Raw genomic sequence first — 24,394 nt, 5'->3', positions numbered from 1 at the left:
TTTGCTAACTGAATCCAAGATACTTCATGACAAAACCTGTGGGCATGCAATTACGCTGAAACAGTGTATTGGTAGACAGCAGCACCAAATGCTACTGAATTTTACAAAAAAAAACTTCTATTTTTTTTTAACATTGCAGATTATACGATTCTCTTCTGCAGAAGATTTCTAGATACTCAATCCGAAGAAATTGCACTCTGTAAACCACCCTCCGCATCCCACATTGCAACATCTAATTGCTGCTTAAATGATTTTTAAGGTTTTCTCTTCTGTCTGTCCATTTGGAAAGCTATTGTAAATATTAATCTCTGCCTGCAGAAGAACCTCCTGATATCAGCACCAGTCTTAGCTTTGACAATTTCAACAGTCTTGCTTTTGTACTACTACCAGCTGCTTCAGTTTATAATAGGATTGTATTATCATTTTCCGTGCCATTTATTATTTTGTATACCTCTGAGATCACTAGAATATTTAATATTGTTTGCATTAGGTTGAACCAGAGTGACCTTTGTACATGAATCACAAAGCTAACAAGCAGGTTCAACAAGTAATTTAAAAAGGGTAAAAACAATGACTGCAGATGCTGGAAACCAGATTCTGGATTAGTGGTGCTGGAAGAGCACAGCAGTTCAGACAGCATCCGAGGAGCAGTAAAATCGACGTTTCAGGCAAAAGCCCTTCATTAGGACTGAGATCACTAGAATGTTTAATATTGTTTGCATTAGGTTGGACCAGAGTGACCTTTGTCCTGATGAAGAGCTTTTGACCAAAACATCGATTTTCCTACTTCTCGGATGCTGCCTGACCTGCTATGCTTTTCCAGCACCACTCTAATCTAGACTCTGATTTCCAGCATCAGCAGTCCTCACTTTTGCCTTATGGGATCTTCTCAGAGGAGAGATTGGAGAAATTAGACTTCTAATTCCTCTATTCCAGGGAATATAGGTGATCTAATTTAAAAATATAAAGTTCTTAAGGGGCTTGTCACATTAGATGTGTCGGGTGGGGGTTGTGGAGATGTTCCTCTGACTGGGGAATTTTGAACATGGTGCCTGAGTAAATGGTTTATCATTGAGGACTAAGGTGAGAAATTTCTACAGTCAGTTGTGAATCCTTGAAATTCTCCTCCCGGCGAGCTGTGATTGAATTTAATCACGATCAGTGCCCATTTGATTTTGGGATGTTGAGGGATATAAAGGGATGGTGCAGGAAAATATTTTTTATGCAAGAGGTCAGCCTTTATCCTATTGAATGGTGTGGCATGCTCAAGGGTTCAAATGACTTGCTCCAGTTTCTATTTCTCCTGTACTTACGAATGTCTCCTTTCTCTTGTCTTTCCAAAACTCTAATCTTCAATACCAGGGATCAGGATTTTTTTTTGCACTCCCTCAAATGCTAGATTAGATTAGATTACTTACAGTGTGGAAACAGGCCCAACAAGTCCACACCGCCCCACCGAAGCGCAACCTACCCATATCCACATTCACCCCTTACTTAACACTACGGGCAATTTAACATGGCCAATTCACCTGACCTGCGCATCTTTGGACTGTGGGAGGAAACCGGAGCACCCGGAGGAAACCCACGCAGACACGGGGAGAACATGCAAACTCTACACAGTCAGTCGCCTGAGGCGGGAATTGAACCCGGGTCTCTGGCGCTGTGAGGCAGCAGTGCTAACCACTGTGCCACCATGCCGCCCACAGAATTGTTAATCAGAATTCAAGTTCTAGCCTAATGAGAACACTACTGTTTAATCAGAAACTTCTGGCCTACTTTGTGCTGTTTTGACTAGTTCAGCATTATGCTGGCTTTAATTACAGCCCTACATCGACTGGACATGTTGAGCATTTGAGTCTACGATGACTCCCAAGTGTGTCTCAATTTTATCCTTAGTTATATTAATTATTTTATGTAAAGTATATTCTCCAATGCTATTTCATAGCCAGTTTTGAGTACATTCTTCTTTATTTATTCTGTCCCTTTTTATTGCTTGCAGTTAAGCTAGTTACTTAAAACCAAGTCCCAGTGTGATCCCCGCTTTATGTCACTCTGGGAAGGATCACCTCATCATCTGCAACTGTGGGCCTTCACAGACCAGAAGTGGGCCTTTACCCTGGATGAAGGGCCAGGGGATAGAGATCTGCTGAGAACTGTCAGTAAGTCAGGGACCAGCAGCCCCACTGAACAGAAGTATCACCACGAAAGGTGCTGAGTCAGCACCCATCTGAGACCTAGGATTGATGCTGGATCACAGTTGACTTGCGAGTGTCAGTGGGGGGAAAGGGGCTGGCACAGAGACAGGGTAACTCTTAGTGGTATTCCTCATTCCTGATGATGGATTCTTTGATCGAGAAATGAATGATGGAATCTGGATTTTTGGTAGTGCTATCTGCATGTTGAGCTTCCCCCGCTGTCCAGTTGAGAAAGCCATTCACAGATCCTCCTGCCATGGATTTAATTAAGGTGGAATAATACTTCCCACATGATTAAATGTCCTCCATGGCACCAAAATTCATCATTTCAGGAGGACAGAAAATTCCAACCCAATCACTAATACATTTAGCTACAGTTCTGGACCTACAACTGAGCAATGCAGTACATTGGATAACTGCTACACTAATCTGACTCATCTAAGTGGTAAAAAATTTTTCTTCCAATCAGCCAGTTTTCTTGCCTATGCCAATGTTTGCTTTGAATCTTTAGTGAAGATTTTTATTAATTATTTTGTTATAAATTCATAACTTAAATAGGAACAGCGATAGTTCACTTAATCCTGCTCTGAAATTTAGTTAGATCATGGCTGATGTTCACCTCAATCAGACTGTTCCAATGAAGAGTCACTGGACTCAAAGCATTGACTCTATTTCTCCCCACAAATGCTACCCAGACCCATCCTGAGTTTCACCAGCAATTTCCGATTTAGTTTCAGATCTTGAGCAACTGCAGTTCTTTGTTTCATTTTTCCATTTACTTAGCTTTGGTTTTATCGTCAGACTTATCACAGTTGACTTGGAATGACATTTCCTCAAAGAAATCAAGGCTGCTTATCTAGCAGAATATTCCATGTTTAAAACTCTCTTTACATATATTTTACTCCTCATAATCAATTTGTATGTACACATTGCAATCCTATATGCAGAGCAAGAATTTTTTAAAAAGAATTTCCCATTGACCTAAGCAAAGGTATTACATAAGAGTTCACACTTTAAGACTTTTACTGTAACAGTTTAAAATGAATATAGCCTAAATGTTACTTAGTGGACAATTAATACATCAACTACAGAAAATATATTCTTCTTTAACTTTACACAATACACCACAATCTCAAACCCGATACGACAATTTTATGTATTACACATATTTGGCAAGTTTGCTTTGTCCAGCCCAGTAATGGCCTTTTAAATAAAATTCCGATCACTAAATTTTCAAAGTAAAATCAAAAATTCTTCAAGCAGCAAAGTGTCCCTGATAATTCACTAGCTTCTAACTATTCTGGTGTAAAAGGATGCGGACGTTATACTGCAGTTACACAAAACCCTAGTTAGACTCCACTTGGAATACTGTGAGCAGATCTGTGGGCGGCATGGTGGCTCAGTGGCTAGACTGCTGTCTCAGTGCCAGAAACCCGGGTTCGATTCCAGCCTCTGTTGATTGTGCAAACTCTACATAAACAGACATTCTCCCCATATCTGTATAGGTTTCGTCCCACAATCCAAAAATGTGCAGGTTAGGTAAATGCCCGTAGTGTTCAGGGATGTGTAGGTTTGGTGCTTAGTCAGAGGCAAATATAGGAATATAGGGGAGGGGAATGGATCTGGGTGGGTTACTCTTTGGAGGGTCAGGTTAGGATGGAGGGCCTGTTTCCACACTGTATGGATTCTATGATCTGGGTACCACGCCTTAGAAGGATATGGTATCCTTGAAGGGAATACAATGCATGTTTACAAGAATGATAACTTCAGGGGTTAAGTTATAAGGACATATTATACAAATTTAGGCCTGCTTTATCTCAGTGGTTAAGGGGTGATCTGATCAAGGCATTCACGTTATTAACTGGAAAAGAAAGGGTAGATAGAGTGAAACTATTTCCACTGTTTTGGGATTCTAGAGCTCAGGGACATTGTCTGAGAATTAGGCCCAGAGTGTTCAGGAGAAATGTTAGGAAGCTCTTCCACACACAGGCTGGTAGATGTGTGGAACTTTACACAAATGGCAGTGGATGTTGAATCGGTTGTTAATTTTATATCTCAGATAAAATTTTATTAAGCAAAGCTATTAAGGGATATGAGGCAGGTATATGGCGTTAGACCACTGATCAACCATGTGTTAAAATATGCATTTCACTTTATGCAAGTGTTACAGTTTCTTTCACCATAATAAGCAATTGACATGACATTGTTTCAAGCAAACATTACATGGAGTTATATGGATTTATTTTTGCATATATCCCACATAAAAGTATCATCCCACACTCTAAAACAATTCATTTTGTCTTGAATTAAGGGGATGTATAAATCATCATTATAATGACTGGCAGTTATAACAAATAGGAAACCAGATTTGTTTTCAGAAAGCTGAAAAACTTGTTTGTAATTTTTATAATTGCGTTTTTTAAAAATTAGTTTGGGGAAGAGCGATTCACTGGGCAATGAATGCTGGCCCAACCTCTAATTGCCTTTGCAGGATGGTGATGAGTTGCTCCATTAAATTGCTGCACTTCATTTGGTCTAGGTACACTTAATGTTAGGGAGGATATTCCAAGATTCCAACCCAGCAACACTGATATATATCTCAGCCAGGATGGTGAGCGGCTTGGAGAGGCTCTTTGCTTGTGGTGGTGTTCCCATGTATGTCCTGTCCCTTTTCTTCCAGATGATAGAGATCGTGGATTTGGAAGGTGCTTTCTAAGGAGCCTTGTGAATTTCTGAAATTCATCTTCCAGATAGTACACACTGCAGCTGCTATGTGTTGGTGTTGGAGGAAATGAATGGTTTGTGCAAATAGTACCAATCAAGCAGGCTGCTTTGGTCCTGGATGGTGTCAAGCTGCTTGTGTTGGAGCTGCATTTACCCAGGCCAGTGGGGAATATTTCATCACATACCTGACGGTGTGTCTTGTAGATGGTGGGCAGGTTTTGGAGAGACAGGAGGTACTAACTACAGATTCCTAGCCTCTGATTTGCTCTTGTAACCAAATGATTTATATGTCTAGCCCAGTACAGATTCTGGTCAATAGTCAATAGTGGGCGGCACGGTGGCACAGTGGTTAGCACTGTTACCTCACAGCGCCAAAGACCCGGGTTCAATTCCTGCCTCAGGCGACTGACTGTATGGAGTTTGCACATTCTCCCCGTGTCTGCATGGGTTTCCTCCGGGTGCTCCGGTTTCCTCCTACAGTCCAAAGATGTGCAGGTCAGGTGAATTGGCCATGCTAAATTGCCCGTAGTGTTAGGTAAGGGGTAAATGTAGGGGTATGGGTGGGTTGCGCTTCGGCGGGTCGGTGTGGACTTGTTGGGCCGAAGGGCCTGTTTCCACACTGTAAGTAATCTAATCTAATCTAACCACCAGGGTGGTAGTGGTGGATTCAGTGATGGTGATGCCATTGAATGTCAACAGTTGATTGTTTGACTTTGTTGGAGGTTATCATTGCCTGGTACTTGCGTGGCATTAATATTACTTAGCACTTATTAGCCCAAACCTAGATATTGTTCAGATTTTGATGCATTTGGGCATGAATCGCCTCAGTACGTTCCTGAAGTAAATTTTGTTGCTCTTGGATTGCTTATATTTTTAGTCCGAAGTGTTAATACATCAATTGGTTTTTCATAAACGTATAATGGCTAATGAATCACAAGATCATTACAGCACAGGAGCCTGTCATGTATGCCTTTTGTATGTAAGTGCAATCCCTTAGTAGCACTTATTCCCCATTGTCCTGTAACTACTTCCTTTTAAACTTAAGAGTTCACTTCTTTTCTGAAAACTGTGATTGAAGATTTTTCCTTCAATCTCAGGCAGAATTTTTTACATTCTAGCCATTGCCCGCTTTTTCTTTCAAGAAAGCTTTGCAATGTTTTCATTGCTGTTGCCAATCCCTGCAAACTAGCTTTGACTGAATTTTCAGTCTTCCCATCAATAGGAACAATTTATCTTTCCTCTGTTCTGTCCACGCCCCTCATGAATTTGAATAGTTTTATCAACTCTCTTCTCAAGCTTCTCTCTTCCAAAGAGAAGAACTCTCACTCCTTAAATCTTTGAGTAATTGAAATTTCCCATTCTTTAAACCATTCTTCACAAATCCTAAGAGATCCCTAAACACACACAAGCAGAAATTGCTGGCAAAACTCAGCAAGTCTGGCAGCATCTGTGATGAGAAAACAGTTAATATTTTGAGCCCAGCGACCCTTCTGAAGAAACATTTAACTGTTTTCTATTCACCATTGCTGCCAGGCCTACTGAGTTTCTCCAGCACTTTGTTTGTTTGTTTCAGATATCCATCTGCAGTTCTTTGCCTTTACCTTTTTGTTTTATGTAAGAGATGCTTAATGCTTACAGGCAAAATTATTTCAAGCTTGCATACTGGGATATCTGAAGGCATTGACCATAAGACTTGCTCTCAGCAATCTTTGATCTTAATAGTCAAAGCATTTGTTGTGGTTCTGTTCGCCGAGCTGGGAATTTGTGTTGCAGACGTTTCGTCCCCTGTCTATGTGATATCCTCAGTGCTTGGGAGCCTCCTGTGAAGCGCTTCTGTGATGTTTCCTCCGGCATTTATAGTGGTTTGTCTCTGCCGCTTCCGGTTGTCAGTTCCAGCTGTCCGTTGCAGTGGTCAGTATATTGGGTCCAGGTTGATGTGCTTATTGATTGAATCTGTGGATGAGTGCCATGCCTCTAGGAATTCCCTGGCTGTTCTCAGTTTGGCTTGTCCTATAATAGTAGTGTTGTCCCGGTTGAACTCATGTTGCTTGTCATCTGCGTGTGTGGCTACTAAGGATAGCTGGTCGTGTCGTTTTGTGGCTATTTGGTGTTCATGGATGCGGATCGTTAGCTGTCTTCCTGTTTATCCTATGTAGTGTTTTGTGCAGTCCTTGCATGGGATTTTGTACACTACATTGGTTTTGCTCATGCTGGGTATCGGGTCCTTCGTTCTGGTGAGTTGTTGTCTGAGAGTGGCTGTTGGTTTGTGTGCTGTTATGAGTCCTAGTGGTCGCAGTAGCCTGGCTGTCAGTTCAGAAATGTTTTATGATGTATGGTAGTGTGGCTAGTCCTTTGGGTTGCGGCATGTCCTCATTCCGTTGCCTTTCCCTTAGGCATCTGATGATGAAATTGCGCGGGTATCCGTTTTTGGCGAATACATTGTAGAGGTGTTCTTCTTCCTCTTTTTGCAGTTCTGGTGTACTGCAGTGTGTTGTGGCCCTTTTGAACAGTGTCTTGATGCAACTTCTTGTGTGTGTTGGGGTGGTTGCTTTCATAGTTCAGGACTTGGTCTGTGTGTGTGGCTTTCCTGTATACCTTTGTGGTGAATTCTCCATTCGGTGTTCTCTGTACCATCACGTCTAGGAATGGGAGTTGGTTGTCCTTTTCTTCCTCTCTAGTGAATCGGATTCCTGTGAGTGTGGTGTTGATGATCCGGTGTGTGTTCTCTATTTCTTTGTAATCATTAAAAAAACAGAAATAGAGAACACACACCGGATCTTCTGGTCTTCACATATTCCTCTAGTACAAGTTCCGTGGGAACCTTCAGAAGGTCTGACACAGTAACTACAGTGAAATTGCTTGAGAAGTTGACAATGGGCAATTACCTTGCATCATAGAAACCTCCTGAATAAATGGCCAAGGCTGAACTATAGTGGAGGAGAAAGTGAGGACTGCAGATGCTGGAGATCAGAGCTGAAAATGTATTGCTGGAAAAGCGCAGCAGGTCAGGCAGCATCCAGGGAACAGGAGAATCGACGTTTCGGGCATAAGAAGGGCTTATACCCGAAACGTCGATTCTCCTGTTCCCTGGATGCTGCCTGAACTATAGTGGAGACTAACAAAGGTTTTGAATGACTTTACCTGGATAGTTATCCAAGAAATGTTAGAATTGGTTTTAGTTTTAACTCCAGGGTAACTGTCCAACTGACCAACCCAATTACAGTCCCACCACCTGACGACCTCCCTAACCCACTCTTCCCACTTACCATTTCTCTGTACCTGCTCAGAGACTTTGGGCACTGAAACACTTTTTTTTAATTACTGAGTTCCATGAAAAGGAGACATTGCGTCTGCAAAGATCCTCTATTCTGCTTTCTGTAAGAATTCCCTATCAGAAGATGGGCACAAAAGTATCAGAGGAATGCAAGTACTTAACTCTGTTTGATCCAGGTCAGAGATAGGGATCCCAACCAGATTTAGATCACTATAGATTCTTGTTCAAGCCTGAGTACTGTATATTTTGTACCTAAATAACTAGCAAACCTGATATAAGCAGAAAGCACAAGTCATGTCATATATTTATGTGGGAACCTGGTATCAAAATTATTGTAAATAATTCTCAGACTTTATACTAAAGGCCCTGAATTGACCTTTGACTCCAGGCAATTAATAATTTCCCAGAGCAAAGATCAACAGCAAGCAGTATTCATGTTTTCTCTGATCTCTTGAGCTTTTTGTGTAATTCCAGGATTTCCAACGCTCTCCTATGGCCCAGTTTAAAGATATACTGTATGTTATTTTCAGACCCAACATACAATAGAGGAAATCAGTGAAATCTGATACTAGAATCTCAACTCCAGCTAAGTGTCAGAGTCTCAGTGCAAGCTGAATACAAGAAGATAAATGTTTAGATTAATGGCCAATCTGCTCCTCCCTGGCCCTGAAATATTGAGTCATAAATGACCCACTGTTACATGTCCTCCTCTAAATACTATAATCTGAAAGAGGGATAAGTAGTGTAAAGATTTAATGTGAATATGTAAGTAAGGTAGTCTGTATATTTTGAGGAAATAGTAAAAGATCACTTGATTTGGGGAGATGTTGGTTCTGTCTTGTGGCCTTGTACTTATAAGGTTCACAAAGGTTAATATTGGGCTCAGACGTGTCATATCTGGCTTCTGGTATTAATGGGTTCCTACATAATTGGGATGTTTTAATGGAATTGTATCTGAAGGTCTGAAAATTGGTTCCCTCAGAATACTGGACATTATTTTTAGAAAGGCCACTGTTGGAATACTGTGGATCACTTTTTCTTTAAGAGCCCTATTGAAAGTCTCACAACTTCAGAAAATTGCTTACGTTTACTCAGTCACATTTTTGAGTTAGTCTGTCGGGGGTGTAGCTATTTGAGACAATCAGCATATAGCCTATGAAAAGATACAAACTGTACTGTACTCTGCCTATTGGCACTTTTAACTCTCTTGAGAATCCTATGGGTATGTGACAATCTAAAACAGCTATTTTCCTTGAAAAGCTTCTCAAAGAACCCATTTCAATGCCCTGAATAAAATTGTTCTTTTATGAAATTGCAGATGTAGATTAATGTGTTTTTGGAGACAATCATCCACATCTAGCAGTCTGTCTACATGTACAAGGGTACCAGACTGAAATCAATATCCTTTCCACTTATTCTCGAAGAATGAACTACTATTTTTGGCAGAATGCTTTATTTTCCTCAAAGTTAATGTCTGTGGAGAAAGTTTCTTTTGTTTTCCTAAAATGTTTTTGAAGTGTATTAAGAATATTTAGGGTAAATATTTATTTTCATATTTCAAACTATTAATCCAGTTTGTATCATTGTTGAAGATATCTTGTAATAAGTCAAAAATGTATTTGTTTGAGATGCCTGTTTGATAGCTTTTTCTATTCTGAGTCTAATAATTTAGATGGTATACATAATTGGCCATATCAGTAACTGGATAAAACATTTTAAATATACGTTGTGATCAGTGGAATGTGAAATCAGAAAAAGGTGGTGCACTCGTACAAATTAGTTCATAATGCATTATACAGTAAGTTGCATTTTGTTAACGCTCATTAGTGGTTCTTCCCTGACCATTGTTATCCAAACAGGCCCTAAGACCCAATATAAAAAGAAGAACTAGTAGCAGTAGTCTACCCTAACAATTAGGTATTGAAAGCAAAACACTGTGGATGTAGGAAACCTGAAATAAAACACAAAATGCTGGGGAAACTCAGCAGATCTAGCAGCATCTACAGAGACACAAACAGTTAATATCTTGAGCTCAAAGACTCTGTAACTGAAAGTGTTGGAAACTGATTGTGTTTTTATATGTTGTTGACAAAAGGAGAGGAGTGAGTGGAGGAGCAGTACCTTATTTTCTGCCTCGCTATTTACCTGTAGGACTCGACATTGAATCAAATATCTTCAAAACATAAACACTATACTGTTTTGATTACCCACCTACACCCAACTTTGCACCTTGTTTGTCTTGTTGGCTTTGTCTTAGCAGAACTGACCTTGTTTTTCCTAATCAAGCCTATTATTCATGCCTGTTTTACATCTCAATCTCTCCGTTAGCTTCTCATTGTTTGTCTTTTGCGTTGATACTGTCACTGTCTATTCCACTTGCTTCTCCTCCTGCTTTAACAAAGCAAAAAATATACTATTTTCCAAGAATCATTGGACTCTGTGTTAACTCAATTTTCCTCTCTACACATATTGCTAGATCAGCTGGGTTTTCCAGAATTTGCTGTTTTTTTTTAAACTGGTAGTGATTGAATGTGCCTTGGAACCAATATGGTGACTGTAGTGGGATTGTTCCTTGTTACCTCAAGGTAAAAATGATGTAAAAAATCTCCAAGAAATAAGTTTTCAGAAGACAGGGAAGGCTAAGAATACGAAGGTTCAGTCATCAGCAAATCTTTTCTGAACTCTTTCAAGTTTCACAACACCCTTCCAATAAGAGGAAGATCAGAACTGCACACAATATTCCAAAAGTGGCCTAATCAATGTCCTATACAGCTTCAACATGCCAAGAGGAAGGATGGGAAAAATTTCTGGCTGTAACAGGCTCCTCCTTTTTTTTTTTGAGGTATTTTAGGATTTGGAGGTGATTGCCTTGAATTCCAGGAGCAGCAATTACTGTTTTATGTACTGTTGCGTTGTTTTGGAAATTTGGAGATTACAAAAAGTCAAATCAGCGCACTTTTAAAAGGGAGAGGGACTGACAAAGGCAGCACAAGGTCAGGTCAGTGCAGGAGACCGAGAAAGAAACCCATACTGGTAACTGACACAACAGTGAACCTGAACAGTTACTGCCTTTGCTGTTAAATTCATGTATTGCTGGACATTGGAGGGTGTCTAAGAAAACTTAACAAACAGCCAAATTCACAACTGGTCTTGGAGGAACCTTTTTGGGAGAGGTCACAGCACAGAAACAGATAAGTGAATAGTTTTAACTGTGGAGCCTTGCTGTAAATCTATAAGAGTGAGTAGCGTGGGTTCTTCCTTGATTATGTTTTATTTGAGATATGTCTCTTGATTAAAAATATAAGCCATAAATATTAAGTTAGCCTGGAGCAGTATTTTGTAGAGGAATAAGATGATATTTTCTGCGTCTGTAGTTTGAAAGAAGATAAATGGCCCTTAGTAGAGTGATATGCTCTTGTTGGATGTGGGAATTTAGAGAGAGTTTACAGGTTACTGAGGATTATATCTGCAATAAATGCCATCGGTGGCAGATCCTATCATATCGAATGGATCGGTTGAAGTGAGAGGCAATGAAGAACTTACAAGAGCAAGGGGGTGTGATGGATGGCAGTTATAGGAAGGGAGAAAAGTTGTAGAAACAGTCACAGAGATGGGTTAACTCCAGGAAAGGTAAGAGAGGTAGGCAGGTAGTGCATCAGTCTTTTGTGGCTATCCCCATTTCAAACAAGTATGCTGTTTTGGAAAATGTAGGAAATGATGGATTCTCAGGGGAATGTAGCATGAACAGCCAAATTTCTGGTATCAAGACTGGCTCTAATGTGATGAGGGGTACGTTTGGCTCCAAGAGAGAGATCGTGTTAGGGGACTCTAGTCCAAGGCGCAGACGGACGTTTTTGTGGCCAGCAGCGAAAAATCAGATTGGAGAATGGTGTGTTGCCTCCCTGTGCCAGGATCAAGGATATCTCAGAGGGTGCAGAATGCTCTCGAGGGAGAGAGGGCCCAGCAGGAGATCATTGTACACATTGGAACCAACGAGACAGGAAGGGAAAAGGATGAGATTCTGAAAGAAGAACATAGAGAGTTAGGGAGGAATTTAAAAAGGAGGCCCTCAAGGATAGTAATATCTAGATTACTCCCGGTGTTATGAGCGAGTGAGGGTAGGAATAGGAGGATTAAGCAGATGAACGCATGGCTGAGGAGCTGGTGTATGGGAGAAGGATTCACATTTTTTGGATCATTGGAATCTCTTCTGTGGTAGAAGTGACCTGTACAAGAAAAACAGATTGCACCTGAATTGGAAGGGGACTAATAGACTGCTAGATTTGCTAGAGCTGCTCAGAGCATTTAAACTAGTAACTAGGGCGGGTGGGACGGGTGGGTGGGACGGGTGGGTGGGACCCAGGGAGATAGTGAGGAAAGAGATCAATCTGAGACTGGCACAGTTGAGAAAAGAAGCGAGTCAAACAGTCAGGGCAGGCAGGGAAAAGGCAGAGAACAAGATAGAACTGGTAAATTAAACTGCATTTATTTCTGCAAGAGGTAGCTTTGGTAAATAGGGTTAAGGGTTTTTACAAGTACATTATGGACAAAAGGGTAACTAGGGACAGAATAGGGCTCCTCAAAGATCAGCAAGGCGGCCTTTGTGTGGAGCCGCAGGAGGTGGGGGAGATAATAAATGAATATATTGCATCAGTGTTTACTCTGGAAAAGGGCATGCAAGATAAAGACTGTAGGGAAATAGATGATGACATCTTGAAAAATGTCCATATTACAGAGGAGGAAGTGCTGGATGTCTTGAAGTGCATAAAAGTGAATAAATCCCTGGGAGCTGATCAAGTGTACCCAAGAACTCTGAGAAGCTGGGGAAGTGACTGCTGGGCCCCTTGCTGAGAAATGTGTATCATCAATCGTCACAGCTGAGGTGCCGGAAGACTGGAGGTTGGCTAACATGGTACCACTATTTAAGAAAGTTGGTAAGGACAAGTCAGGGAACTATAGACCGGTGAGCCTGACATTGGTGGTGGGCAAGTTGTTGGAGGGAATCCTGAGGGACAAGATGTACATGTATTTGGAAAGGCAAGGACTGTTTAGGGATAGTCAACATGGTTTTATGCCATGGAAATCATGTCTGACAAACTTGAGGTTTTTGAAGAAGTAACAAAGAAGATTGAGAGCAGAGCGGTAGACGTGATCTATATGGACTTCATTAAGGCATTCAAAAAGGGTCCCCATGGGAGACTGATTAGCAAAGTTAGATCGCATTGAATACAGGGAGAACTAGCCATTTGGATATAGAACTGGCTCAAAGGTAGAAGACAGACAGATGGTGGTGTTAGGGGGTTATTTTTCAGACAGGAGATCTGTGACCAGTGGAGTGCCGCAAGGATTGGTTCTGTGTCCAGTACTTTTTTGTCACTTATATAAATGATTTGGATGTGAGCATAAGAGGTATAGTTAATAAGTTTGCAGATGACCCTAAAATTGGAGGTGTAGTGGACAGTGACGAGGGTACCTCAGATTATGATGGGATCTTGACCAGATGGGCCAATGGGCTGAGGAGTGGCAGATGGAGTTTAATTTAGATAAATGTGAGGTGCTGCACTTTGGGAAAACAAATCTTAGCAGGACTTATACACTTAATGGTAAGGTCCTAGGGAATGCTGGTGAACAAAGAGACCTTGGAGTGCAGGTTCATAGCTCCTTGAAAGTGGAGTCATGGGTAGATAGGATAGTGAAGAAGGTGTTTGGTATGCTTTCCTTTATTGGTCAAAGTATTGTGTACAGGAGTTGGGATGTCATGTTGTGGCTGTACAGGACATTGGTTAGGCCACTGTTGGAATATTGCGTGCAATTCTGGTCTCCTTCCTATCGGAAAGATGTTGTGAAACTTGAAAGGGTGCAGAAAAGGTATCCAAGGATGTTGCCAGGGTTGGAGGATTTGAGCTATAGGGAGAGGTTGAATAGGCTGAGGCTGTTTTCCCTGAAGCGTTGGAGGCTGAGGGAGGCTTATAGAGGTTTATAAAATTGAGGGGGATGGATAGGATAAATAGGCAAACTCTTTTCCCTGGGGTCAGGGAGTCCAGAACTAGAGGGCATAGGTTTAGGGTGAGAGGGGAAAGATATAAAAGAGATCTAAGGGGCAGGTTTTTCACACAGAGGATGGTGTGTGTATGGAATGAGCTGCCGGAGGGAGTGATGGAGGCTAGTTCAATTGCAACATTTAAAAGGCATCTGGATGGATATATGAATAGGAAGGGTTTGGACTGATATGGACTGGGTGCTGGCAAGTGGGACTAGATTAGGTTGGGATATCTGATCAGCATGGACGAGTTGGACCGAAGGTCTGTTTCTGTGCTGTACATCTCTATGACCTCCCAACTCCTATACACAATGCTCTGATCCATAAAGGAAAGCATACCAAACGCCGCCTTCACTATCCTATCTACCTGCGACTCTACTTTCAAGGAACTATGAACCTGGAATCCAAGTTCTCTTTGTTCAGCAACACTCTCCAGAACCTTACCATTAAGTGTATACGCTCTGCTCTGATTTGCTTTTCCAAAATGCAGCAACTTGCATTTAAACTTGGAAGGGAAATTATAGGTAGGGGTGTTCCCATATATCTGTTGCTCTTGTCTTTCTAGATAACCGTAGTTGTGGGTTTGGACAATGCTACCCAAGGAGCCTTAGTGAATTTCTGATCTCCGAATTTGTGCACACTTCTTTTAAATGTGGGACTCTTAGGCTCTGACCTGTTCACATGGCCACAGCATTTATATGGCTAGTCCAGGCCAGTTTCTAGTCCATGTAACCCTGAGGGTGTTTTAATGACAATGTCTATCTAGCCAATGTAACTTTCAACCATTATTATCATGTGACAAACTAATCACTCTAAGACAAGTACCTCTTGTAAAGATGCATTTGAGGTTCAGCCTCCATCACTAAACAAAATGTGCCCTGAGACCCAGGGTAGAATGGAACATTGATGCCCAAGAAGGGGCTGTCTAACATATTTAAGTTTTATTTTTAAGAGTAAAATGGCAATACCCTACCCCCAACAATTAGCTGCTAGTGCTTGGATCTGTAGTGCATACAATATCAACCTGTGTATACTTAAGCATATGAAACGCAAACTAAAAAGATAATGTTTGGCCCTATGTCAAAAGGCTCCTGCAATATTTCTCAAGTTAGCGATTTTTGAGAAGATTTGTAGCTCCGGTTGATTTTAAGTGTGTAAACTAGCTCACTGAGCTTGAAGGTATGTTTTCAGATGTTTCGTCACCATACTAGGTAACATCATCAGTGAGCATCTCCGGTGAAGCGCTGCCTCTCTATTTCTAGGTCTTTGTTTTTTAAAGTGGGTGATGTCATTTCCAGTTCTTTTTTTAAAGGGAAGGTAGATAGGATCTAAATTGGTGTGTTTATTGATGGAGTTCTGTTTAGAATGCCATGCTTCTAAGAATTCTTGTGCGTGTCTTTGTTTCACCTGTCCTAGGATATGTGTGTTTTTTTTTCCCACTTTGACTGGGACAACACATGCATCCAAGGACAGGCAAAACAAAGACACACACAAGAGTTCTTAGAGGATCTAAATCTATCTTCCTATGCTTGAAAAAACAGAACTGGAAATGACATCACCCACCTTAAGAAACCAAGACATAAATAGAGAGGCGGGACATACCACCAACACTTCACCAAAGACTCTCACTGATGATGTTACCTAGTATAGTGACGAAACGTATGAAAACACACCTTCAAGCTCAGTGAGCTAACTTTTCATACATTTCGTCACTATACTAGGTAACATCATCAGTGAGAGTCTTTGGTGAAGTGTTGGTGGTATGTCCCGCCTCTCTATTTATGTCTTGGTTTCTTAAGGTGGGTGATGTCATTTCCAGTTCTGTTTTTTCAAGCATAGGAAGATAGATTTAGATCCTCTAAGAACTCTTGTGTGTGTCTTTGTTTTGCCTGTCCTTGGATGCATGTGTTGTCCCAGTCAAAGTGGGAAAAAAAAACACACATATCCTAGGACAGGTGAAACAAAGACACGCACAAGAATTCTTAGAAGCATGGCATTCTAAACAGAACTCCATCAATAAACACATCAATTTAGATCCTATCTACTTTCCCTTTAAAAAAAGAACTGGAAATGACATCACCCACTTTAAAAAACAAAGACCTAGAAATAGAGAGGCAGCGCTTCACCGGAGATGCTCACTGATGATGTTACCTAGTATGGTGACGAAACATCTGAAACACACCTTCAAGCTCAGTGAGCTAAGTTACTTAGGATCCAAGTGAAATACTTGATAGATAAGTGTAGCATTCCTGCTAGCTTCTGATTGCCATTAGGACTTGAAAGATCCTCCTCTCAAAGCCTGATGTGCACTTGTAGGTCTGAGAATTCTAATGGTGTGTTGGCACTGGCATCTGCATTTACATTAAAAGATAAAATTGTCAGTGCGTCAGGGATATCTCTGGCCTAGGACAGGAACTACTAGCTCTACTCCACCTATAAGGATTAACAGTTAGCGTCCTATCTTTAGTGCTGTGGTAGAAGACGACCACAAAAGTTAGTTCCTCCAACTCCGCAAACACTCTTCCTAAACACTGCAACATAAATTCACAGCTCTGTGGTTTCAAAGTTGTTTTTTTTATAGTAAGTACATTAACTTTAATTTTTTTCTATTTATTTTACCTCCCAAAAATTTCAGGAATTTCACAGAAGCAGCAAGTGACTAGATTTTAGAGTTGAATTTATGAAAATGTATATTTTAAGCTGTTTTAAAATTTGTTTTATCAATTAATTTGGTATATGAGCGTACTGATTTTCTATTTTTTTTTGTGTTTCCAGCCACCCAGAATCTCCGGTGTTAAAGTGTACACTGATCAAGTAGACAAGCGGCAAGTGATCATCGATTTGCAAATTAGGTAATTTCATTTTGCTAATGGTCACATTTTAATTATTTGCAGCACCCTCTTATTTCTCTCAAACTCTTAAGTGAAGCATATCCACTGAATTTATCAGGTATTGTTCTACTTTACCGATCGTAGCAGCTCATTGTATTTCCAAATTGTCCAATACTGAAAATGTGTTGCTGGAAAAGCGCAGCAGGTCAGGCAGCATCCAGGGAACAGGAGAATCGACGTTTCGGGCATAAGCCCTTCTTCAGGAATGGTGCCTGACCTGCTGCGCTTTTTCAGCAACACATTTTCGGCTCTGATCTCCAGCATCTGCAGACCTCACTTTCTCCTCAAATTGTCCAATAATCTAATATTAAATTCCTCTCCTGATACAATCACTGTAGTAGAACAGGAAAACTAGAGAAGTAACCCTATTGAATGCAAATGAATTACTTTGACCATATTTTATTTTATGAAACTTTATTATAAAATAATTTTCCTGCTACAATATTTAAAAATGCAATTAGATAAGTATCTTCATTTAAACTAGATTTCAAAGATTAACATTCGCAATAGCACATATTAATAATCTGAAACCAAACATGTGTTCCATGTAAAATTGTTGGGAGAGAAAAGATGGCTCCAGTTAATGTGGTTCGCAAAGATTCTCTTCTACAAAACATGTCTGATTCTGTTACAAATAGATTCATAGATCTGATTCATCATCTCAATATTATTACATATGACTGGTAAGCTATTAGAAATTTGAACTAGAAGGAATCTGATCTCTTTTCTTCAAGGAATTCATCTATACCTATTTATTGGCCTCTTGATTCTCTGCAACAATAATAACCTTGGATTTGTATGTTTCCTTCAATTTAGAGAAATAATACTCAATGGGGGAATGAGTAAACATATGGTCAGTAAGCCGAAGATGCCACTTTCAATAGCTTTGTTTAAGATCTGTGTCAAAGGGAAGTGGTTTTAAAGAGAACTCTGAAATGAAAACAAGGGGTGAAAATGCAGAGAGGTTTGGAGAGGGAATTTCAGAACTTAGGGCTATAAATGACTGAAAATATGGCCACTAATGGTATGGTAAATAAAGGTGGAGAATCACAAGCAATCACTCTCTCTTCCCTCGTTTATACAACGGTGCTACTGTGAACTCTCTTTGTAATCTCCATATCAAATACCAAACTAATCTAATCTCTTAATTTTTATGCAAACATGAATTATAAAAACAGGAATGGAGTGCAGGGAGGTTGTTTGAGGTTACTGCTGTCCCATCGCCTTGACTGTAAAATCACGTAAAAACATAGGGCAGCACGATGGCTTAGCCATGGATAATGCAGGTTTACAAGGCTAGAGTCGGGGGTGGGTCAGGTTGGGATGCTTTTCAGAGGGTCGATGTGGATTTGATGGGCCAAATGGCCTGCTTCCACACTGTAGAGATTCTGTGACTCTTGGGTCACTCTTATCTGCATTATTGTCCTTGTTTTGTTTCCATTTATTAGCCACATGAAATGTCTCTTTTCAAGCTTGATATATCTAAAGTGCAAGAAGTCATAATATTGGCTAATATTAAATATTACAAGGAAAATTGAATTTATAATAAATCTTTCTGTAATATTGCCACAGTGTTTAACTTTTACTTAGACTATAATCTATATTAAAAACTTTCTCACAAAATGGAAATGGCCACGTACGGTCAGAGAGTCGGTTAATGATTGATCAGACATTTTTGGTATTTATATCTGTTTGGAAACTATCCAGAGTTGAATGTGCAATTACGTATAAAAGGTGCTGACTTCAGATGCTGTAATAAGGAATTGGTTAACCCTATGAAGCCAACATTTATTTGATATCATCAGTACTTCCTTTTTTTAATGAAGTAGCATGAAAATAATTGAACAGAAATTATAGCTGTTATTACTATTCCATGTAAGTTAACCAATTTGGTTTGCTGGCCTATTACCTTGTACTTGAAGAGAAGGTCTGAGGAATGGAACACTTTGCAGCTTTGTACTCTGTCAAGAGAATGTGCTCCTTAGTCAGTGCAAAATAGCAAAAGTCAATGAAAGTGACAGGATGGTTTGGGTGTGGAATGAACTTCCTGAGGAAGTGATGGGTGCAGGTACAATTACAATGTTCAAAAAACACTTGAATAGATACATGTATAGGCAAGGAGGGATATGGGCCAGGAATAGGCAGTTGGGACTAGTTTTGTTTAATGTGGGGAAAATATCCTAAGTCTCCTCACTGGAGTATGTTCTACAGAAAGCACCATCAACACTGAGACAAAGGTCGGCATTTGAATAGTTAACCAAAAGCCTAGCCAAACAGCAAAGTGTTGAGGAAAGTCATGAGAAGAAAGGGAAAGGGCCAGAAACATTTGGTCAGTGAAGTTCAGAAATTAGGATCGAGAAAGGTGAAGGCAAAGTTGGTATTAATTAGCTAAAGGAAATGGCATTGTAAACAGCAAAAAAGGTTTTCTAAGATTACAAAGGATTCTTGATCAGATGGATCAATGGCAGAAGGAGTTGAATCTGGATAAATGCAAGGTATTGCATTTAGGTACAACAAACAAGAGTACAGCTTATACAATTAAATGTAGGGCCTTGTGTAGTGCTGTAGAACAGAGGGACCTCTGAGCGCAGGTACATAATTCTTTGTTTGTGTCACATGGTTAAAAAGGCATTTGGCACACTGTCTTTATTGCTCAGTCCTTTTGAGTATAGGAGTTTGTCAGTCATATTGAGATTGTGCAAGACATTGATGAGGCCTCTCTAGGAATATTGTCTCCAGTTCTGGTTGCTAAGTATTAGGAAAGATATTATCAAACTGGAGAGAGCTCAGACACTATTTACAAGATGTTGCTAGTGAATGGAAGATTTGAGTTACAAAGAAAGGCTGGGACTTTTTTTAACTAGTGTAAGAGGTTGAAAGGTGACTTAATAGAAGTTTATAAAATCATGAGAGGTATAGATAGAGTTTGTGTAGTTGTCTTTTCCCTACGATAGAGAATTTCAAGCCTAGGGAGCATATTAAGGCGAGAGGAGAGAAATTTCATAAAAGACAGAAGCAAATTATTTTACACAGAGGAGTTTGGAGGGTTAAAAAGAGGCTATGAAATTTCCTTGGTCAGCAGGGTTATGGACAATCCCAAAGCATTTTGTACATATATTAGTAGCAAGAGGGTAGCTAGGGAAAGAGTAGGCCCATTCAAGGATAAAGGAGGGGTGTCAGAGGAAACAGGTGACATGCTTATTGAGTACTTTACGTTGGTATTCACCAAAGAGAGGGACTTGAGCGATTTTGAGATGAGGGAAAGGTGTGGAATGAACTTCCTGAGAAAGTGGTGGATGCAGTACAATTACAATGTTCAAAAGACATTTTGGATGGCTCCATGAATCGGAAACGTTTGGAGGGGTATGGGCCAGGAGCAGGCAGGTGGAACTAATTTTTGTTTGGGATCATGTTTGGCTTGGACTGAAGAATTTTGTTTCTGTGCTGTATGACACTATGATTCTATGCGTAAGAGACCTGAAAATTGAACAGTAGAGTTCTTGAAGTGTTGTAGGATTGGTGGACAAAGGAAAACTTGTCATTGTGGTAAATAAAGTAACAAAACATACTGTTTCATTTGTGACTTTGATAATCATATTAGATTACAGTAATGGCAGAAAACTTATTGGAAGGTTTTAATTTGTTCATGTGATGTTTGTTACTGGCGAGGCCAGTATTCATTGCTAATCCCTAATTGCTTGAGACTGGTTAAGTGTCAACCACATTGCTATGGGTCTGGAGTCAATTTGTATATGTTACAAACAACAAAGATCCCAGCAATAATTCCTGTGGAACACCATTAGTTACTGATATCCATTCTGAAAAGCACCCTTCTGCCACTACTTTCTGGTCTTCTATGACCAAGCCAGTTTTGTATCCATCTAGCCAGCTCACCGTGTATCCCATGAGACTCTACCTTTTGTACCTTATCAAATGCTTTCCTGAAGCCCATGCATACAACATCCACTGCCCTTCCCTCATCAATCATTCTTGTCACCTCAGAAAAACTCAATCAAGTTGATGAGATAGGAACCATTACTGCCTGTCACTAACCAGTCCATTTAATTCCAAATGTGAATAAATCCTGTTTCTCAGTATCTTCTGCATTAGCTTCCCCACCATGGATGTCAGGCTCACCAGCCTGTAATTACTTGGATTATCTCTGTTTCCCTTAAACAAAGGAACAACATTGGGCATTCTGCAGTCCTCTGGAACCTCATCTGAGACCATAAAGGATATAAAAATGTCTGTTCAGGCTTGGTCTGTTTGCACCCTTACACAGTATCTTGGGATAGATCCTATCTGGCCTGAGGGACTTGTCTACCTTAATGCATTTCAAGACACCCAACGCTTCCTCCCTCATTGTGTTGATCTATCCAAGAGTATTCACACACCTTTCCCTCGCCTCAAAATCGCTCATGTCCCTCTCTTTGGTGAATACCGACATAAAGTACTGATTAAGTATCTCGCCTATTTCATCAGGCTCCCCACATAAACTCCCTCCTTTATCCTTGAGTATCCTTTTCAAAGACTTTGGTTTTTAGTTGTTTGGGATGACATGGAAGCTAGGGAACTTGGGAAAATAAGTAGTGGTGACTTGAAATGAGTTCATATTACAGAAGAGGAGGTGCTGAAAGTCTTAAAATGCATAAAGGTAAATAAATCACCAGGACCTGATCAGGTGTTTCCTTGAACTTTGTGAGAAGCTAGGGAAGTGATTTCTGGACCCCTTGCTGAGATACTTGTATCATTGACCGCCATAGGTGAGGTGCTGGAAGACTGGAGGTTAGCAAATGTGTCATTATTTAAGAAAGGCTGTAAGGAAAAGCCAGAGAACTATGGATGGATGACCCTGATGTCAGTAGTGGACAGGATTATGAGAGACAGGATTTATATGCATTTGAAAAGGTAAGGACTGATTTAAGGATAGTCAACATGGCTTTGTGCGTGGAAAATAGTGTCTTTCTAACTTAATTTGAATTTTTTGAAGAAATGACAAAAAAGATTGAAGGCAGAGCGAAGATGTCGACTATATGGACTTTGGCAAGGTTCAACATGATAGAGTAGTTAACGAGGATAGATCACATGGAATCCAAGGAGTGCTAGCCAGTTAGATACAACATTAGCTTGAAGGTAGGAGACAGAGTTGTGATAGAGGATTACATTTCAGACTGGAGGCCTGTGACCAGTGGTGTGCCACAAGGTTTGGTGCTGAGTCCACTGTTTTTCGTCACATTATAAATGAGTGCAGAAAAGAATTACAAGGATTTTGCTAGGACTAGAAATTTTCAATTATCAGGAGAGGCTGAATAAGTTGGGCTTTTACTCTCTGTAGTGTCAGAGGTTTATAAAATAAGGAAGGGCATAGATAAGGTGAATAGCCAAGCTCTTTTTTCCTAGGTTGGGGAAATCCAAAACTAGAGGGCTTAGGTTCAAGATGAGAGGGGAAAGATTTTCATAAGGACCTGAGGAGTAACGTTTTCATGCAGAGGGTGGTGCATGTGTAGAAAAACCTGCCAGAGGAAGTGACCGAGGTGGGTGCAATTGCAACATTTAAAAGGCATCCAAATAAGTTCACAAATTGGACGGGTTGCAAGATATGCGCCAAATACTGGCAAATGGGATCACATCAGGTTGGGATGTCTCTGCAAACAAGTTTCCTGTATGACAAATGTATTTATTCAAGAAGTCCTGAATTCCTTGGATTTACTGTTGAAGGTGAGGGTGGAGGGGACCGGAGAAGAGTTTTTAAGATGGTGGCACGCAGTGCGAAAAAGATGTCAAGAATCAGTTTTTGCATTCAAGGACAATCTTGAAATAGTAAGCAGTGTTGGCAGACAAGAACAGAATACTTTGTAATCTAGCTAGATCTGTTGATGAATTTTGAGCAATTCTTTTGAATTTAAAAGCAAAAATAAGACCTGTACCAAATAAACAGCCAGGATGATAGGGAGGGAGGAGGGTGCACATAGTTTTCCTATCCACTGAAATGAACAAATAAGGTGGAAAGCTTCTATTATCTTATACATCAAATCAACTCATCTGGAACATTCCTTTTTGTACTTAGAACATTATAGCGCAGTACAGGCCTTTCAGCCCTCTATGTTGAGCCGCCTTGTGAAACCAATCTGAAGCCCATCTAACTTGCACTATTCCATTCTTGTCCATATGCCTATCCAATGACCATTTAAATGCCCGTAAAGTTGGTGAGTCCACAACTGTTGCAGGCAGTATGTTCCAAGCCCCCGAGTACTCTGAGTAAAGAAACTACCTCTGACATCTGTCCCATCACCCATCCTAGGGGAGAGGCTCAGTCTCTCGCTGTCCATCTGATCTAACCCTTAAATAATCTTTTATGTCTCAACTAAATCACCTCTCAACATTCTTCTCTCTAATGAAAACAGCGTCAAGTCCCTCAGCATTTCCTCATAAGACCTTCCCTCCATACCAGGCAACATCCTAGTAAATCCTCTATGAATCCTTTCCAAAGCTTCCACATCCTTCCTATAATGCGGTGACCAGAACTGCACGCAATGCCAGAGTGCGGCCATGCCAGAGTTTGTACAGCCGCATGAAACATATTTTGAACTGCTGCAACACTGCCTGCTTTGACTTTTCTGCTACTAAGGCATACCTTTCATTTTACTTAGTGTGTAGTTATAAAATTAATGATTTTATGAAGGAAGAGTTTTAAATTGAATGCTTTCAGGCCAAAGGGATATTGAGCATTTTGGAGTCTGTCTTTTAAGTTTTTTTTACTACTTCACAGTACTACCATGTGAACAGATTCCCAGATTTTATAAGCTGAAATAAACTGCTGTTTTTGATATTTCAGCAGATACTGGTTGATGTGGTAAATCATGTAAAAGGTTCACTGACAAGCTGATTAAAATGCTGTTACTCCTTTCAAAAGAATGGATCCAGTTTTTCAAGTACTGCAATTTTACAATTTCAATCCATAATACATGGTGGTATGCTAGTATAATTTAAACATTAAACCAAGGATCAGTAATAACTGTAAAGGCTTTGATCAACATTTGTTAATCTTTTATTTGTTTGAGGAATGTGGGTGTGACTGTGAGGCCTGCATTTATTGCCCACAGTATGTTGACCTTTAGGAAGATGGTTCACCCCTACTTTTTGAACCACTGTAGCATGTGACACACAGATACACGCAGAGTGCTGTTGGGAATGGAATTGCCGGATTTGGACCCAGTAACAATGTCACTTCACCCCAAGAACAGGAGCAGTTCAAAAAGGCTGCTCAGCA

General features: G+C 40.3%; 1 protein-coding gene across 1 annotated transcript in view; it reads left to right on the top strand.

The window, feature by feature from the left end:
- The window catches only part of LOC122551676 (extended synaptotagmin-3-like), a 142,424-nt gene that overhangs the window by 30,589 nt on the left and 87,441 nt on the right, over positions 1 to 24,394 (top strand). Inside the window, exon 4 of the mRNA XM_043693985.2 lies at positions 17,009 to 17,085. Within this exon, the coding sequence (XP_043549920.2) occupies positions 17,009 to 17,085 (77 nt within the window). The remainder of the gene's footprint in view (positions 1 to 17,008; positions 17,086 to 24,394) is intronic.

This window comes from Chiloscyllium plagiosum, unplaced genomic scaffold, assembly GCF_037043375.1.
Source record: "Chiloscyllium plagiosum isolate Xiang-an unplaced genomic scaffold, Cpla_swu_hap1 HiC_scaffold_7, whole genome shotgun sequence".
NCBI classification, from domain to species: Eukaryota; Metazoa; Chordata; class Chondrichthyes; order Orectolobiformes; family Hemiscylliidae; genus Chiloscyllium; species Chiloscyllium plagiosum.
The sequence above is the reverse complement of the archived record's forward strand: the minus strand, read 5'-3'. Positions and strand labels throughout refer to the sequence as shown.